This window comes from Trachemys scripta, chromosome 2, assembly GCF_013100865.1.
Source record: "Trachemys scripta elegans isolate TJP31775 chromosome 2, CAS_Tse_1.0, whole genome shotgun sequence".
Lineage (NCBI taxonomy): Eukaryota > Metazoa > Chordata > Testudines > Emydidae > Trachemys > Trachemys scripta.
The window spans coordinates 153,880,859-153,900,900 of record NC_048299.1 but is presented as its reverse complement, the minus strand read 5'-3'; the positions used below and the strand labels follow the sequence as shown (position 1 = coordinate 153,900,900).

Below are 20,042 nucleotides of genomic sequence, written 5' to 3'. Positions count from 1 at the left end.
TTTAGCTATGGGTGGGTCTCCAAGGAGAATTTAGACCTACTTGAATTTCTTAATGGCTTAGAAACAGCAGACACAACAGGAGTCAATTGATACTGACCCGTCATGTGACCTTTGGGAAGCTAAACCTAAATCACATGACAGGGACAAGATCATAAAATGCAGTGAAATTTTTCATCAGTTTTGAATTTCAGTGGGGGGAAAGGATTTTAAAAACATCTGGATTTGTCTCTTCCCACCATCCCCATTTGACTAGCTCTAAGTTCAGCGTGGATGGTTATATCTTATATTTTCACCATCAGTAGGGCCTTTGGAGAGGGGCAGTTTAAACTTACCTCCCATTTCCCTTGTTGTGTTCTTTTTTTCAAGTGAATATTCCAGTGTTCAGAATTTACTTCTGCGCAATGCGGTATAGTCAAGGCAAAAGGAGTGGCGACAGTCACATCTGGAGGGCCACATGTGACTTCTGGACCAAGAAGAACTTCTGTGCCTTCTGGCAGTAGACTTCACATGTAAATAAATATGAGAAGAAGAAAAAAAAATCTCTAAGTCTTTTTTAAAAGGAATGAAAACTTATCGAGCATTTATCATCAAAATGGAATTAATTTATTGTTAACGGCAATACACAAATATTTAAAATATTTGTGTAGCAGATGGCCGAGGCACTCAGATTTTGGCTACAGACAAAACGGAAAACCAACTACTGTGCTAATTTCAGTATAGAATCTGAAGCTGGATGTGAAAGACACTTATTAGGCCACATATAAGCCATTCTCCACTGGTCAATTCAGGATTTTGTTTCTTTAAGTACTTTTCCATTTGAATAAATCAAATACAATGTTAATATTACTCTATGTAAGTAAGGCTTATTTTATGCACCAGCTGGCAATATCACCATCTAATTCTTTTCTTGTCATCAACAATATTTTCATAGTAGTAAAGATAAAACAAATTATGGTGTAAAAATACAGCTTCTCACAAATTTTCCCAGATTGAGTATGATTTTCCTGGTTTGAGAACATATTTATATTCTGCCGATAGAACAAAATAGGTAATAGAGAGATAGCAGACATTAAGTTATAAATATATAGTATCTGATATGAATCTCTTTCCCTGCTCATCCATTCAGACCTAAATTTATCTCCATCCCACACAAATCAATTTTCCCTCACTTTCTGGATTGTAAATGCATATGCAAAACAATGAAATGGAAGCGATAGAAAGGGTCTGATTCAATTTTTAGACAAAAGTGGCATAATTTAAAATGTTACGCCATGTCTTTATTTTATCGGAGGACTGTATTTTGGGTCCATGTCTCAACCTCGTGGCTTGTGTTTTTATTACTAATGTTATCATACCTGTTGGCCAAAATCTGCCCATAGAATTGAAGACAGTGACGTTGCATACAAGGCTGGCTCCAGGCACCAGCCCACCAAGCTTGTGCTTGGGGCGGCACCTGGAGGGGGGCGTCGTGGTGCTCCGGCTCTGGCCGCTGGGGAGAGCGGGGCCACAACCGGGCGCGCCGCCCTCCCCACGGTGCTCTGGACGCCGGGGAGAGCGGAGCCCTAGCCGGGCTCTCTGCCCAGCTCCCGGGGCTCCAGACGCCAGCGGAGCCGCGGTGGGCTTGCCGCCCTCCCCGCTGTGCCGGGGTGGGTGGGGACAGCAGGAGGCTTTTTTTCCTGGGGCAGCAAGAAAGCCAGAGCCGGCCCTGGTTGCATAGACATAAGATAGGAAAGAATTGGCATCATGTGCATAACCTTACTCATGATTTTTATTATCTATATCCTTGTAGCACACAGGAGTCCTGGTCATTGACCAGGGCACTGTACAAACACAGAACAAAAGGATGGTCCCTGGCCCCAAAGAGTTGACAATCTAAGTAATGTCAATTAGATTCCTCACGTGAATAAACTTAGACATGTGCTCAAGTGTTTGAAGGATTGAGTCTTAAATGAAAAAAACTGGGTATACAAATATATTCACAAATAAATAGGCTGATTCTGCTCTGCTGTTACAGGAGTCAAAATATTAATTGGTCACAAATCCCCCGAGATTGAGAAATCGTTACGTTTGTTTATCTAAAAAGTCAAACAAGAAGCGCATAATTCGGTATGTCTGCCATTCTCCTCTGTATAAAGTCTGTCATCCAATCAGGGAGCCAAAACTCACCATCACTACATGGCTTTGATAACCAATAACACAACACAAATAGGCCCAGCTTCAGTAAAGCATTTAAGCACAAGCTTAATGTTCCATATATCGGTAGTCCCGCTGAATTTAAAAATAATCCAGCAAAATCCTTAAGCATATGCAAGTATTCCAAATGAAGGGCTCAGAAACAACCCAGAGTCTCAAAATGTATTCATCCAAAGTACTTTAATTATGCTTGTGACTACCACATTTTTTCAGGAATCATGAATGGTTCACAAATAATTCACTACTGGGAAAATAAATAAATTGAAATATTTGAAAGTAAATAAGTATTTTCTTTCAAATATTTCAAAGTAATTTGAAAGCATTTGAAAAATTAAATAAATGAAATCAACCAGCAAGGAATGCTACTCTTTACCAATCACATTTGATTTAAACAGAGATAAATAAATAAACCTAAGAGTACTATGAAGAAACCTCTCTCAACAGCACAAAACGTTATTCATAAACAACTTTCATAAAAGATGCACTGAGTTTCTTACAGATTCATAGAAATGATCTTGGAATTATTAGAAACCTTCAAGACAAACTGCTATTTATTTATTTTGGGTAAGTTGTTCAATTATTACTCCTTCTCTACTGTAACTCAGGAACGACTGGTGCATTTTATCTCCTTATCTCCATTTTGATGCTGCTGCTGGAAGTGATAACAATAGCATATTTCCAGAGAATGAGTTAAACCCTAGTTATTTAACTTGGTAGGTGCATCTCTATCCTATCTCACTCTCAACAGGCACACATCCTTCAACTCTTGCCTCCTATGCCAAATGGATGCTGCTGACAAACACACAAAATACAGGCCGGGGGGGAGGGGGGGAGGAGAAAGGAGGGAGTTTGCCAAAGTTACCTCCAGCACAAAGTTGGATAATTCATCTCCCATAGTGGGAACAAAATATAGGTTAAGCTGCAAATAACACTACATTTACCCTCAGGGGCTGTGAATCGAGAGTTTTAGTCAGGCTACTGGTGATGATTCACAATAAGTCAAGTTTTTGAAGTGTTAAGAAGAAAAAACACTTCTCACAAAAAGAAAGGAAGACGTCTGTCCGGTTGGCTGGAGGATGATGTGAAATGGACTGGGACAATGCACCTGTGGCCTAAAACTCCCCCCGAAGAAGTAAACTGTGAGCTACAATCACTGAAACAGAATAGCCTCAATAATGGTCACTGTGGCTCAGTGTAATTGCTGACTGAGTAATAGTAGGGATGTGTGTGAATGACCAATGACAAGCTCTTCTGAAACAAGCAATTTAATTGCTTTCAGAGAATCATTCCCCCTGTTGCACATATTGTACAAACACAGGGAATTCTGGGAATTATTTAATGCCAAATGAACTGAAATCAACTAATTAGATGAACTTTCACACTTACTGCAAATAGCAGGAGTCTTTTCTATAACAACTGACAAGGTATTAGGAATCTGATGCAGTTCAGGACTATTTATTAAGCAAGGGAAACATTACAAGATGCAGGTATTTAAAATTCCCTTGGGTGCAGAGTAAACAAATCAGTAACCAGATCCAATCCTTCCAAATCCATCAAAATCAAGAGCTTCACAGGTTTCCAGTAAAGGAGAGAGAAATAGGCAATGGAGCTGTGCAGAAATAGCCATTTTTTTCCATGTGGTTTTACAGAGAATAATTTCCTATTTTATTCTACAATATTCTGCCTTTTGCACAGATCAGAGGAAATGTTGGATTTTTGGTTGTGTTTTTTGGGGAGGGGGGCATCTCAATTACAAATTTGGAATTTCCATGTTTAAAATCAAATTTGATCAAACGAAAATTTCAAAATTTGAAAAAATGTCATTTCCTTTCTAAAATAAAGGAATATTTTTTTTTGCTGAGAATGGAACCATTTTTTAATTTTACAAATCCCCACAAAATAAGGCAAGGCTTGCCTTAACTCAAAAAAATAAAAATAAAAATAAAAGCAACAACTACTAGGGCAAAGAAATAAACTTATATCATATTAATAAGAAATAGATAAAATGCAATCTTCATATGATAGGTGTCATAAGAAATTAAATACTTTGTGAATATTGAATGATGCTTCACAAAGTCCTCATGAAGCAAATGTTATTCCTTTCCATTTTACAGATGGCACAGAGAGGTTAAAACTCAAATTGAAAGAGGTGGCCTCAAATTTTGGGTGGTTCAGTTTTTAATTTCCCAATATTGACATTTTGGGCCTGATTTTCCAGGGGCACTGTGCACCCAGAACTCCAAATAAAGTCATTCAGAGCTCAGCACCTCTGGGAAAACAAGCAAAAAAGTGTTTCAAATTGGGCATCAAAAACCGAGGCATTGGTGTAAATGATGACACTGGGTTCCAGGCAATGATTAAAAGTTAGTTCACTGTGCTACTGTTCTCATCTGGTAGCATCTTACCACCCAATTTCCACAACTATGCATGGTGGAAAGAAATGATGAATTGTGGCTTAATTGTCTTGCCCAAGGTCACGGCGCAAGTCTGTGGTACAGAAAGAGAGAACTTTGGAGTCCTCATTCACAATGCCTGGCTCCAACCACTACACTGTGCAACATTTCCCGAGTCTTCAAACATTGCACAATGCGTTTTCTTTGTTTATGAATTAATATGAGCAATGAATCTATGGTTCTTTTTCTATGCTGTGGTACATAACTGCAGCATAATATTTTTCTCTTATTCTAACATAGCTGTAGGATAGATTAATGCTGGTATGATCACCTTTCTAGCCCATCTTTTGGAATACCATGCCTAACAGCAGTATAGAGGTCATTTTAATATGCTACATACTGTCTTGATACAGAACGCCATAGTCTAATGGAACAGATACACAAGCAGGTAGATCAGAAGTGAGGCAGAAGTTGTCTCTAAGAAATACAGCTGAAGGAAAAGATGACTCCTAGGAGAGGGTGGATTCCCAGATTCCACCTACAGAGGAAGCAACCATAGATATCCCAGAGAGAAATTTAACAGTAATTTTTGCCACTGCTCTTCTAGGCCCTGCAATAACTCTACATAAATAAGCCAATGGTGTGTGATTATCACATTCTTAACAACCTGAAAAAGACATTAAGCACAGCTGAGGATCTGGCCTTTAATTTTATTTTACCAGCATGCCTTCCTCAGTGGCTACATTTAGACTTGGCAGACATTGATTTCAATTTTTTTATCATTTCAATGGGTGTTTATTTTAAATATATTTTCATTTTTATTCATGTAATTTTCACAGTGGCACCAAATTATGTGTTAAGAATTTTTTATTTTTATCTCTTTAAATTTTCACAATTGCGAGAAATTATGGGGCGGTCAGACAATAATGATTTAATAGTGCAATATGAAAAGTTTAAACTGCAATATGAAAAGTTACTTCTATAACAAACTGCCAACATCACATGCCAAAATACGCAAAGTAGATATCCTTATATCAGACATTATTACATACTAAAGTAACTTTTTTTTACTTTGCCTATCTGTACATTTTGATTATTATTGAAGGAAATATTTTTTCGTCAGTTAGTGTGTGGTTGGCGAAATCGACGTTAACCGACATTTATTGAAAAATCTAATCCTTTCAAGCCTAGCTACATTGTACTCACTGGTGTGAATGCTGGGACAATCAGCCAAGTAATTCCCAGCATGTCTGCCTGCTTGTTTGCGGCCCATCCCTTGTAACTGACATCCTAGTGCTCTCCTGAATCTGATGCTGCCGTGTTTTGAATTATTGCCCACGGGGGGGGGGGGGGGGGGGGGGGGGAGGGGAGAGGGAGGAAAAGTTTTTAACATTTCCTATCACAAAAACTAATAGAGTCTGTATTTCAATCTCCAAGCTACAGAGATCTGGATCCTGAAATGGACTTTGGCTTCTAGGCCTGAAGTCAGTGTGAGAATGTTATGGAGAGGATCTAGCTTCCAAGAGAAGAATTGGTGCCCATTAAAAGCATTGTTTATTTTAGCTGTAGAAGTGGCTGCTCACGTATCTTCTAGAGGGAAGGCAGATCATCAGCAGGGGCTACAGGCCACATGTTCTTCTCCCCTTACATATTGCAAAGGCACTGAAACCAGAAAGATGGGAGTGGGGCTAAAGACGTACACACACTCAAGCCCTAGCAGGTTCTTTGCTTTAACTCAGTGGGGTTGGATGCAAGGTATGTTAGTGGAGAAGGGGAGGAGAGGGATTACGCTTGTTTTGCTATTTTATTGTTACTGGCTAAAAACAGACCACAAATCAATGTGATATATAAAGATAACAGAGCTAATGGGAACTTGGCTCTGAATGAACCATAGTGCCTAGAGAAAGGAAGCCAAAGAGCTCTAGCTCTGTACATGGAGGCCCAAGATCTGTGCCTTGAATCTGGATTTCCCATGGTAATTCAGTTTCTGGGTGACAGGAATACTAACTTTCATGTTACTTCAGACTCATAAATGTGCTTTTTTTTTTTTTTTAACCTCAAGCCGTTAAATATAAACACCAGAACTGGTTTGGGGGAAAAAGAAAGTAAATTAATTATTTTTAAAAATCCATTTAAAAATGAATATTTTGACAACAAACAGCAAAATATATGCAATCTGCAGTCATGCACCATTCCCTTTACAACAGAAATGTGATGATTTATTGTTTTTGGGGCAATAAATGTGGTAGGGGGTGAGGAATTTTGCACAGTTTTTAGTGTCAAGTTCTACATTAACACAAAAGTCAACAGAAATATTGCATAAGTTACATATTATATGTAAACCTGAATTAATCTGTCTTCTCACACATTTATGAAGAATTGATTGATTTAACAAATTAGACACTTACAAACTATGTGCAAATCGATTTTTAAATGGCCAGTTCACATACACAGTGTAAAGCAGTGTCCATACCTTATATGGAGGTTAGGAAGTAACAATTCAATGAATATCTGAAATACATTCAGTTTTTCATGCAGTGTGGGTTACTGCATTTGATTATCATGGAATCATCACACTTCTGTTGGAATGCAATCAAACCAGAATGTCAGAGAGAGAAATAGGCAAATAGAACCCTGAATCATGAAATTTTCCCTCCTCCACTTTTCTTCTTCTAATCTTTTCAATCAGCTTCTTTCTGCCTCTACCTCCATACTCTGACCTCATTTTAATTCATTCTACTCCAACCTGTGACAGTCTGGGATATCTATAAACATGTATATGGGTGGTGTTTCTGGAAATAGTGCAGCTTTAGCATCAATAGTTAAATATATTTTACGTATTGGAAAAAGTGTAAATTAAACAATATTACTACTTATGGTAGCACCCACAACTTGCTAATAATTTTCCAAACATTTAAGAAACAGCGGCCCCTGCTCTGAGTTCACAAGCTAAGGAGCTGACCTGACCTGTACAGGATATTTTATTTTAAGTGATACAGGCCAGATATACTCAGATAATATGGTAATAGAAACTATACCAGTACCTAACATAGATAGATACACTTATGTTGGAATACCAAGACCTTACATACATTTTTTCCTCCAAATGTCTTTAGAGTCAGACTGAGCATTGTTTGAGAAAGGCGAGCAATTCAGGTATGGGCCACTAGACTTGCGTACAGACAGCCCTGTGCCTTAAAATTCTATTACTCCTGCCAAATTTCTCCTACTTTGTTGGGAGAATTCTATGAACACTTAACACACAATTCCACTGCCCTACCAGGAAAGGAATGTCTCAAAACTCTAATACTGTGTAGTGAGTGATCTTATTTCCTCCTTATATTTGGATGTGATACATCTGTCTCTAATCTGAGCACACACAATGGTATCCGTTTATGTGCCCCATTTTCAGTGTGCAACCAGTCACCTCATTTGGGAAAATGAGCGCCATTTTATATTTGCTACAACTAAGACAATGCAGTAGTTACTGGGTCCCATGTCACTCGGCAGTCTTTTGAAGCACAGAGTTCTGGTTCAACAGGTGATAATTGCAGCATAGTTAAAGTAGTAAACATAAGAACTTAACTGGAGTGGCAATGATGTTTATGGTAAATCACCTTAATAGGACTTGCTATTTCTTCCAGAAGAACTGGCAATAAAAGAAAGGACGCACACAAATAAGGCATAATTACACTATGTGGAGCCCCTTTTCAAAATGCCATCGGATGCATGAACCGGTGGTTTTCCCCTTAGTGAAGGAAGGTTCATGTTATTCAAACCTCTTAGCGAACACAATCCATTGTTATCTTTCCAGCTGCATCTTTAATTAAGACTCATTTGGGCTATTCTCATCACTTTCATATTACAATCCGTGTGGTATTAAAATACACTGTTAAAATTATAGCAATTTGTACTATGGAGTGTCAAAGGGACCAAAAAAAAAAAAAAGAGAGACCTAAGAAAATTGTGACCAGACAAGATTTGAACACTTGGGGGCAGAATCTGCCCCAGTAATAATTGGGCTAGCCCTATTGTTTGTATTGGGTCTATATTCTGTGTTGAATAACTTTCTATTACTCTAATCTGGGTAATTGTAAGTTAACAATATTTTGCACTTAAATAGAACCTTCCCTCTGAGCATCTCATACTACTTTACACACATTAATTAAGTCATAGAAATGGGGAGGTATAGCAATTCCCCCCCCCCCCAATGCATGTCAGGTATTGGCCACTTCTGGAGATAGGCTGTTCGTGTTAGTGAATGAGTGGATTGATTTGGCATGGCACGTCACACTCAGTCCCTCAACAGAGCTGAATAGCTGTATTCATTAGTTTCAGTTTTTATTCTTTCTCCCCATTCCCTTTTAATTGTTTTTACTCAGAGCATTGTGGTTCTTCCCAGGGCCAGCTCCAGGCACCGGCTTAACAAGCAGGTGCTTGGGGCGGCCAAGGGAGAGGGGCGGCACCTGCGGCAATTCGGGGGCAGCAGGTCCCTCATTCCCTCTAGGAGCGAAGGACCTGCCGCTGAACTGCCGCCGCCAATCGCGGCTTTTTTTTTTTTTTTTGCTTGGGTCGGCAGAAGTGCTGGAGCCGGCCCTGGTTCTTCCACAAGAAACAAAAGCTTGAATGCCAAATTGTCAAGGCTACGCAAAAACCATTAGCGCTTTGAGTGTTTTTATTACAGCAATTGTCCTATTCTTTCTGAACCCCAATAAGACATGGTATTGACTATTGAATGTGAAGTGCTGGAGGAGACACAGCTGGCAAACTTCTCTCTCCTACCCTCCCCAACAAACTAATTGAATTCCAGCATGTAATTTTTATTTATTTTTCTTTTAAATCTCTCCGGGCTTGCTGTTGGCAGCAGGTTGTTTTGGAGCATTAGTATGTGAGAGACAAGAGGACCACACAAAGTCTCCTCTCCCTCCAGCACCTCTGCATGAACAGCTGTGAAGATTGTGTGGGGTTCAGAAATCAGCTGCTGTGAATGCAAGCACAATTTCTAGTCAAAATCTTACAGCTGATTAGGGGTTCTTAAATCATTTCTGTGCTCTGATGTGTGGAGCTGCTGTCACTACTAATGAAGTACTGTTTAGCATTTTGTGACCTAAAATGCTCATCTTGCGCTTTTTTTTTTGAGAGGGGCCTAGAAGTTGTTATGTAAACCCTTCCATAAGTGTGAACCTATCACATAAAGTGGTCAAAAACCACTTGGAAATCCAGGACCCAGGTTTTTTTAAGGGGGGATTTCAATAGGGAATAGGATTTCAATCAGTCTCTTGCCAAAATACTCACAGCACTGCCAAATTTCATTGTCTGCTAAGAAATCCTGTTATTCCTTATGATCCAGACAATCCCACGACATCTGGCTTTCCAGTCCTACAGATTCACTTCCAATACTTCAACATTACTGCTGATGAGGACTCTGGCACATCACTGGCTATTCCCAAAAGTAAGGGTAAAGGAAATGTTTGCTGCTCCTAATAGATCTATTATTTCTCCTTTAAGTGAGTGCAGACTCTTTGTATGGAAGAACAAGTAGCCTATATCGATCAGTCTTTCGCTTCTGAATGCAGTTAATTTATTATTTGTATTGCAGTAGTACCAAGAGGTGCCACCCGAGACTGGACCAAACCCTCCAGGGTTGGCCTGGAGTCTCCCAGAATCGGCATCGATCTCCCGGTGAATACTGAAAGCAATCCAGGAGATTTTAATAGGATATTTTAAGAAAATGATATTATGTCATGGGGTGGGGGGAATCTCCCAGAATAGCTTCAGTCACAGTTGGCAACCCTAGCTGGACCCCTATTCTGTTAGGATCCCAGTAGGAGGCAGTCCCTGCCCCCAAAGAGCTTGAAGTGTAAATGGACAAGACAGACAAAGAATAGGAGAAAGGATTCATTATTTCCAAGGGGATGTCTACTACACGGCACAGTAAAACTGGGCTCTGACCTAGGTTTTAATCATAACTCCCCCTCCTCTCTTCCATCTATACAGCAAAACCTCTGAGCCAGGTTTGGAGGTCCCTTAAGCCCAGGGGGAGGGGTTTTTTTAAAGCCCAGGCTCCACTGAAACTTAGGCTGGAACCTGCCTTCAATGTAGTGAAGATGCAGGGAAAATCACTCAGGTGCTGATAGTCCTCCAGTGCCCTTCCCACAATTCCCCCAGGTATTGACACAATTGACTGGGAAAGAATCCTAAAGCATCTCAGCACAAAGAACCATTGGCTGTGTCCCAGCCAGACTCAGGCAAGAAGCAGTGAGGACATACTTTTGCAGATATGGCTTTGCAATAAGGATGCTCACACCTACATGCCAGTCACCTAGGTGTAACTGTAGATCTAGCCTATATTACAAATGAGAAACTGAGGCACGGGACAACTAAATGACTTGTCCAAGACCATAAAAAGAATTGGTGACAGAGCTGGAATTGAATCCAGATTTTCTGTGTCATCCCCGTCTCTATGTGCCTATTAATTTATTTCACTAAGAGACATCAAAAGTGGGAAGAATCCCCAGCACTGTCAGGCAAATAACATATTCCTAGCTGCACTAACTCCAATCAGCCACAGTTCCCGGCTATGTGTGGGTAACTCCAGTGATGTGACTTTTTGGTTCAGGGAGCAAGCCACCAGATTGCTGGCTTTTTTTTACAGTATGGCTCTTGCTCAGTGTTAGCGGCTTAAGGAGGTTTAAAGAGAGAGAATTAAGCAAGGAGGCAAGAGATGTTTCACTCTAATTCTTGCTAGGGCCTGAATCAACAGGGTTTTTGTTACTTTCTGAGAAATCAATATCCAATGTATTTTGCCAGCATCAAAGGAAGTATGGTATTTTTGAGAGCAAGCTTGCCTATTTCTTTACTCTCAGGGAGCCCTTCAATGCATCCGTTATAAAGCCCCAGCAGCCAGCCCCATTCTTGAGGCTCTACGTGACAAACAACATATTTGTGATCATCAGACCTTTGGCTTGGACTCCTTTTAGAGAGATCACCGGTTCCATGGCTGATTTGGCCAGGAGCACTGTGCTTCAAGACTCTGGAACATTTTAAGACGTGGATTTCTTCTTCTTCTAGATTTAGCACAAGACCCACATTCTAGAGGATTGTATGACACCAATTCACAACCGACACAGATGATTTGTGGTAAGAATTGGTATATTGCACAGATGATGGGACAAAAATTATGGTTTGATTTTTGAAATGATAGCAATGGAACCAGAGCAGGGGGAAAGATCTGGGCTTAATTCAGAATGTCTTTTAATGTCTACCTTCTCCCCACAGGGGCTGAAAGAAGGAGGTGATAGTAATGATGACTAGTCTAATATACTGAACGATCTCCGCTTTAACCAGGGATCATGTCATAAGATGACATGATCCCTGCCCCCGATGGCTTCCTGGAACCACACATTCAAGGGTCAACACTACATTCTTAAGAAGTAGATACATCTGTTCATCCACCTAATGTAGACAACAAATTAGACTGTGATATCTGAAAACCAGGGAGGGTGGACAGTCTTTTGGATGAAACTTTACTAGAACTGCTATTGAATCATAAATGACTACACAGAGCAGAACTTTTGTAAGGAAAAGGGAACAAACATCCTTTTCCTGAACCCATAATTTAACCTTTCATCCACTGCTGTACAGTGAGCTGTCCACATGGCTGATGTCCTTCACTCGAGAGGTGGCTGCTTAATGCATATGGTCAGTAAAGTGATACTGAGTTACAGTTCTGTATCAACTCTGCAGAGATTGCAGCTTCTTCTGCCATGGGAAACAAGAAGCAACAAAAGGCAACCAGGTTCCCTGCGTATCAGTACAGGATGCTGCTGCTGCTAAACAAGTCTGTTTTATTCCAGCAAAGCTAAGATGGCTGTATCAATGCTGTCTCCGTTATTTGAAAAGGAAACATTGCCTGTATTATAGTGGAAAAATAAATCAATGTTTGCATTTGTTTCATTTTATAGGATTGCATTAAAAAAAAATCTCCCTATGGTAATTTTCTGGTCTGGTTCTCACCACCCCTGCTTCTGCCCACAAAAATAAAACAGCAGGCAAAATTTGCTACTTGTATTTAATTAACCCATTTTAATTCACTTCTGCATAATCCTTGCAGATGAAACAGCTGCTTTTTTCCCCTCCTTTCCTTCACATATCTTAATATTTCAGATGGGGATGGAATGTAAAAGTTCTCACAAAGGAGTTCAGATATCAGAGAAAAGCAGAAAAGGGTTTCACAATAAGTTTTGGAAAATATCCCTGGACTTTAAAATCCACAGACAGCTCTTCCTCTTGGTTTTTAAAGAAAAACACCTGCAATTATTTATCTAAGCTACTGTAACCAAATATTTACTCTATATTGAATATAGGTACAGGAAAAGTGGACAATATTTCAAAAAAGAAGTGATGTAAAAAAAAGAAAACGATTGCATATAAAGAGTCTATCACCCCACGCGAAGAGAAGAAAGTCCCACATTTCTAAACAAAGTCAAAGTGCTCCTTTCCTTGAACACAAGAGCCATCTCCATCCCCATAATGCTTCATGGAGACAAACCTCTGGGAATTGGCCAGTCTTGGACCACTATTCAAGTGTTAAAAATAGGGCTTGAGAGGTACATAAGCCTGCTTCTGGCCCCTCTATACAGAGGGTGCATCCCCTCCCCTCCAAAAAAAAAAAAAAAAAAAAAAAAAAGAGTGATCTTGAAATTCACCACTGAAATTATTATTGCAACTTGTCTGTTCAGCTCAGTTTGGAATGTAAATTATGAAAGCGAAGTTGAAGGAAGCTAAAGAAACATGCAAAAAGTGGGAGCTTATTTAATTACACTGTAAGAATGTTGTTTGGAATGTCCCACTGCATCTTGTACCAGTGGTAGTGATGGAAAAACTAATAAATCTAATCCTCGCACCTAGTGAGCTAAAGCAGGGAAATTTTTTGGAAGCCTCAGGCAAAGACTGAAGGGAAGTTGGGTTTCAGAACAGTTCTTGGTAACAGACTGAGAAAACAGAATTTGTGCTTAATGGTAATGGAACAGATGATAAAATATGAAAACAAGTCAGAAAACTTACATGATGAAGTATAAACAGCATCAAGCTACTATATGGAATTAACTATATGGAATTAACCAGTTGTGCTCTAGCAACATATCAGGGCATTGTTTCAACACTAATTCAGAGAGCAAAGTGATGCCTAGGTGACTTGAGCGGGTATAAAAACCTAAACTGCCAACACTGTTTCCTACAGTACCTTAGAGGTCTCGCATCCGAGTACTAGGCTGACACTGCTTAGCCAGAGATTTGTCAGGATCACAAGATAAAGAATCTCAGTGTAAACAGTAAGAGAAAAAGGAAAGTTATACTCAGCAGAAGTGCAAACAAACCTTTAAATGATACATACTGTGGCTTAATAGTAGGAGCAAAAGGCGAATTTAAGATTCTAAGTGTCCTAGGCTTACTGATTTTTATCTTTAATCTTAACATTATTTAATGATAAAATCAAGTTTGCTTAATTTAGAAAAATACATCTCAGTAGTATATATTAACCAGAATTCTTGTGACAAACTCTCTTGAGTAAATACATCACCGAGAAAACTAAGTGACAAGTTATATTTACCCAAGAAGCTAGAGCAACTCTAAGTCAATATGTACAGTAAAAGGGGATGAAAACAACCCACTAACATGCCAGTTTCTCAAGTGCATATCAAATACACTCAAATGGAAATATTGGAAAGGAAAATAACTCTGATGTGCAACAGTGGGGGCACTAAAGGCAGGAAGTGGCTAGCAGTCAGATAACACTTAGCACTGTTAAAAGTCCAGAAGGCCCTGAGTATTGTCTAATGATTGGAGAATAATTTAGAGTCAGAGATGGGTGTGGGTGTTTTTCCTCTGTCTCTCTTCCACCATTATGATTTCAGGCAAGATATTTAGGAACAAGTTTTCAAAAGTGCTTTAATTCTGGGTACCCAATCTAAAACACCTCCAGCCTGATATTTAGAGGTGCTGAGCACCCACATATCCTACATTTCTCAAGTTGGGCACCTCAAATTAGTAGACACACTTGGAAATTTTTGGTTTTATCTTTCCATCACAATTTGCCCATCTGCTGAATGTGTGTAAACTCATCTGCCTTACTAAGAAGCTTTAACTAATGAACGTCTGTATGGTTCATCCCAGGTTCTCAAAGCAACCTAAGACTAGTGCAGTTCCTAAGGTCTGCCAAGCCCCTTCAAGTCACAGATATCCCCACAAGAACTACCCTGCTGAGACTCAGCTGAGGGACAAGGATCCAAAAGCAACAAGAAAAATAATGCAGTAGTAGGATTATTTGACTTGGAATAAACATCACCTAGAAACTCAATATTGTAAACTGGGTTCCTGACACAGATCTGATTTATTCTGTTTCACAATTTTGCATTTGAGATAAAAGGAATTTGGGCTCTAAAATTTAAGGATTGTCCTGTAATTAGTGACAATTAAGAAGTAGGGCTAGCACCCTACCCGCTTCACATCTGCCTCCCCTCAAATCCTTTTACTAGCATTGTGACAATATGCTACATTTGTGACCTAAGTGTGCTCACTTCAGTTACTAGATTCTATTAAGTAAAATTTCACTTTTTAACTCTACTGAGTCTCCTGGTATTTGAGAACAAAGTTTCCAGACAGAACTTAGCAGAACCTAGAAAATAACTTGTGCCAAACTTAGCACTGCACATCAGCAAAATCCATTGGGCTCTGAAAAACAACTGACTGAGAGAGCACTTTGATTCTTTATAACCCATGTTGTGTGAAAAGTTAAAGCCACTGGGAAACAGAAAATCCTTTTATGGGAACAGCTATCAAAATCTGTTAAAACCATCTGTTTCTCTGGCTGTTTTCCTTCGTAACAAAAAGGGGAAAAAAACTAATCTGAGGTAAGAGACCCTTGGTCAAATTCTACTTTCACACTGATGTAGATCTGGAGAAACTCCACTGATTACAATATAGTTACTCCTGGCATAAGTGATAGCAGAATTCAGACCCCCCCCCATGTCTAATGGCCATTTCGTTTATGAAAAGGTCCAAAAGAGTAGCTAGGTATATTTTATGTGGCAGAGATAATGGCAGCACATATGATACAGCTGCACAAAAATCAGCTGCCTGAACTTATCAAAAGCTTAGTAACAACTTTCCTTTTCCTTCTGTTTCTACTTATTTAAAGTGATTGCAATGGTGCTGGATTGAAAGCCTGGGAGAATGAACTCCTTTATTTATCCACAAAACAGAAAAAATGCAGGGCAAAGGCACTTCAAACACCCTCTTCACCACCTTGCCAAATGCAATGCACAAGGATCACACTTCTAATGGTCAAAGGACAGTTCAGTTTCCATGGTCCACTCAATTCTTGCTGGGGCAATATGACAGTCTGCTCTCTTGTTGGCTGTCTGTGACTACAGTTTCTGATAGTGACTTCAGAGCAGAGTTATCTATAAGTTAGGAACTGGACTATCTATGCACTAAGAACTTGACTGAGAACCCATTCATTCATTTCACATAGGTCACTGAATGTCCATAGGATGGTGATAACTATTCATCAGCAATGGGAAGAGTCAGACTGATAACCTAGAAGTTCAAGATTCCTTACTAAAAAACCCAGTTCCCCCGAGTTATCCAGTCCTTCAACAGAGTTCTCATATCTGAATGTGTTTTCAGAGTGGTAGCATACAAAGTACCTGATCGTGCTATTGCTTACCCCAGTAATTCCTATGAAGTCAATAATTATACCAAGGTAAAAGAGGGTGGAATGAGGCCCACATAATCCAATAATTGGTATGATGGTTATCAGAAAAGTATTTGCTGGGATTATGATTTTTTTTTGGGACAGTATTGCCATGTGATTTTTATTGGTTTCTCACCTGGACTCCCCTTGACTGATGGTAAGATAGATTTCCCATGAGCTCTCTTCAGGGATAGCTCCATGTGGTATCAGCAAACTGACTCCTACAACAGAACAAGTTTAGAGGTTATTGTTGGACTTCCCAAATCCAAAGCTCTGGAAATACTTTGGACATAAAGGAAAACCTCACAAATTGCTTCTGAATTATAACCCTTTGAAATGTATACTACCCTAGCAAAAAGCCTGTTTGAAAATGGTAGTACAGGGTGGGCCATTATCAAATTAAGGAAATACATCTTATTAAAATGGTTTGTTTATTTGTCTGTACTACAGTATTTCCCAAAGGCCCCTATCAGGATTAGGTCCTCACTGGGCTAGGCTTTATACAAACAGTGGGGCAGGCATCCTGCAATTATGCGAGTTTTTGAAAGAGCAGACATTGAGGTATTTTTGCAGCAGTGAATTATGTAGGACAGAGGTTCTCAAACTGTGGTCCATGGACCACCAGTGGTCCGCAAGCTCCATTCAGGTGGTCCAGGGGTTGTTCCCTCTAAAGTGCGTGCCTGGGCGGCAGCATACGAAAAAATGAAGGGCCATCTACCTAATTAGTGGAGCCATGCAGGCGTGGCTCCATTAATTAGGTGCCTGGACCCTGGAGAAGATGCACATGTGAGGTGAGGTGGTGGCCTTAGGGGGAATAGGGATAGGTGGGAGAGGGCAGTGGGGTAAGAAGTGGGGGGGGGGAATTTGCGACGTGCAGGGCTGTGGCGGCCAGAGAAAGAGGCTCAGGGGCTGCTGCAGCGGGGGAGAGAGGGCACATCCCTTGCATTAGAAAGGTAAGACTACAGATATTAAAATATGAGTTGTGTGTTTTTATTTGTAGAACAAAAAATGTTGTTTATTATTAAGGTTTTTTATTAATATAGCGCTTTTATCTGATTTTATTTAATATAGCGCTTTACAATAGTTTGCTAATGGTACAAACAACATTTGGACAGATCATTAAGTGGTCCGCTGAGACCCTCAGCAATTTTCAAGTGGTTCATGAAAAAAAAGTTTGAGAACCACTGATGTAGGATGCATAACCTTGATGACTGAACTCTTCTCTTCATCCCTAGGTATAGAAAGACTTCTCGCCCACTCTGCCATCAATGCCACCTGCACAGGAGGGACTCCTTTATGGAAACGAGAGGATTCAGTCTCATGGGCTCATTCAGTCCTTAGCCCCTTTGCTGAGACTGTCAGCAAAGGTTCTGTTTAGTTCCAGTTGTGAGGGGTTCTCAAACCCATTTCCTAGTGGGGACATAATAAAACCACTAACTTATTTAATGCAGCCATCAGATTCAAACAACTTTCAGTCACTTCTGAACTGAATGCAACTCCAGCCACACAAAGGTGAAAGACTCTGTATCCCATTAAAAGTTCTCAGAGCCATCTAGTCCCCTAGGGAATGTACTTCTGACACTGACTTTATTCTTATTCTGTATGGTCAGATGATATAGCTATTTAGATTAAAAAGAAATAATCCAAATTTAAAATCCTCAGTAGCTTTTCTCCTAGGTGTATACAGTCCACTGCAAAGCCAAGGACGCTCAGCCCAACCCAGCCCCACAGTTCATGTGGAGTTCCTGAGCTTTCTTTTGTGTGTAGCAATTGCTTTGAAGTAAATCTTTTACATCAGCTAACAGATAAGAGCACACAGAGCACAGTTCTTCTCTTTAATGCATCTTCTTGTTTATGATAAGAAATGAACTGGTTATGCATGACAAAAAAATCCTTTGCAAAAATAAAACCTCAGGGTTTCTTCCTCCCCCTCAAATAATGAACCTCTCACCCTCTCTTTCATCAGAAGAACCAATGCTAGAGTAGAAAAGCATACAACTTGGTGATTATAATTTCAATGGAGAGATGGCATCCTTCTAATAACATTACCGATGCAGCGTGAGCTGCGCTCCTGTAAGCCTGAGAGCTGCTGTACAGTCATGCAGCCCAAGACTCATTATAAAATAAGTTATTTGTGCTTCCAATTTATGAACATTATTCAGTAACATGCTGGTTATCATTAGTCTCTTTCAATTGTGCTAAGAATGAGGCACATTAAAAAACCCTGCTTGGAGCCTCCTGACAATGAGATTCATTATTAACTAGGTTTTAATATCAATACTAGAGAGGCATGGCCATCATTACATTGGTTAGACACCGTATTTATGATAATCCCCTAGGTACTGCTCTCCCTGTATTGTTATAGGCACACACTTTGATAGTTAGGGCTAACTTCAGGGCAACCATTTTCCTCCATTAGAATGGGATAGAGAGAAGTTAGCTCTTTTGTGATGCTGAGAAAATCCACAAATGTTTAAGGGGGTGGATTTTCAAAGGCACAAAGTACAGTTAAGACAGCTAATTCCCAGTGAAAGTGGATAGTGGTTAGGTGCCTTCTGTGCTTTGAAATTTCCCAGTTATGAAGCATTTAAAAATGCCTGCCTCTTTGCAGGGTGAACTCCTTTGGACAACAGTGAGTTCTGGTGAAACACACACACACACACACCCTTCCTACAGGATAGGAAGAAATTGAAAGGGCCAGGACCACATTGTTGGATGTGTACAACAGTAGTTTGACATTTGCAAACTTGAAGTCAAGCGTCACTCAGACAGAGCTGGAAATTGAGTCTGAGCTTACTCAGAGCTCAGAGGTGGCCTGAAATTATCACAGCTTCACCTCAATCAAAGATCCGCTACCATCTTTCAACCCAGAAGAAAAAGCACAGGAATCAGAACACAGTGATTGAATGCAGCTGAATATCTGTGCCATCAAAAAGGGAGCTCCAAGTTATGAAGTAAAAAAAGATAGATTGTCTGTCTAATATCTTGACACTCTAGGGCCTAGAAAAAGTTTCTATTTTTGACACGTCACTCCAGCAATTAGCTTTTGATTTGGGCAGGGGGGGCGAGAGGGAACACCTGCTACCTGACAGCCTTTTATTTGATCTGACAACAGAACAACCTGTTCTGAGTTCTCTATTTAGTATTTTTTTTGCATAACAAATGCATGCACGACTTTCTTAACCTTTAAAATGAGCTTTGCTAGATCTCAAAAAGCTGTTGGAGTAAACCAATTATTTAAAATGGCATTATCTGTGCATTCTTCTTTGTCCCCACGTTATCCACCTATATATCTATTAATATTATGAATCTTGTCATCTGTAAAGCTCCTTATAGTTTGCAAAGCTCAATTATTGTTTAAGGTTTCCTTAAGGACCTTTACTCAATGCTACATTAAACACAAATGTTTGCCAAATTGAATCTGCTGGTGCTTTTGATCAGGAGAAACTCATAATAGAGAGATCACCTACAAAAACAAACTGGATTTATAAAGATTTTCATTTCTTTTAGTTCATATGCACAACAGCCATTGCAGCTTATGGTTTGATGCTCCTCTTACAATGGTGTACATTGGAACTTTCTCCATTGTGGCCATAATGGAGCTACACGGTTGTAAAGCCAACATAAATCATAGAATCATAGAATATCAGGGTTGGAAGGGACCTCAAGAGGTCATCTAGTCCAACCCCCTGCTCAAAGCA

General features: G+C 39.8%; 1 protein-coding gene across 2 annotated transcripts in view; it reads right to left on the bottom strand.

The window, feature by feature from the left end:
- Nucleotides 1-20,042, bottom strand: part of UNC5D (unc-5 netrin receptor D) — a 150,686-nt gene that overhangs the window by 25,985 nt on the left and 104,659 nt on the right. For both annotated transcript variants that reach the window (XM_034761949.1, XM_034761950.1), the window contains 2 exons: nucleotides 16,478-16,562; nucleotides 333-501 (listed from right to left, as the gene is read on the bottom strand). In XM_034761949.1, coding sequence (XP_034617840.1) covers nucleotides 333-501; nucleotides 16,478-16,562 — 254 coding nt within the window. The remainder of the gene's footprint in view (nucleotides 1-332; nucleotides 502-16,477; nucleotides 16,563-20,042) is intronic.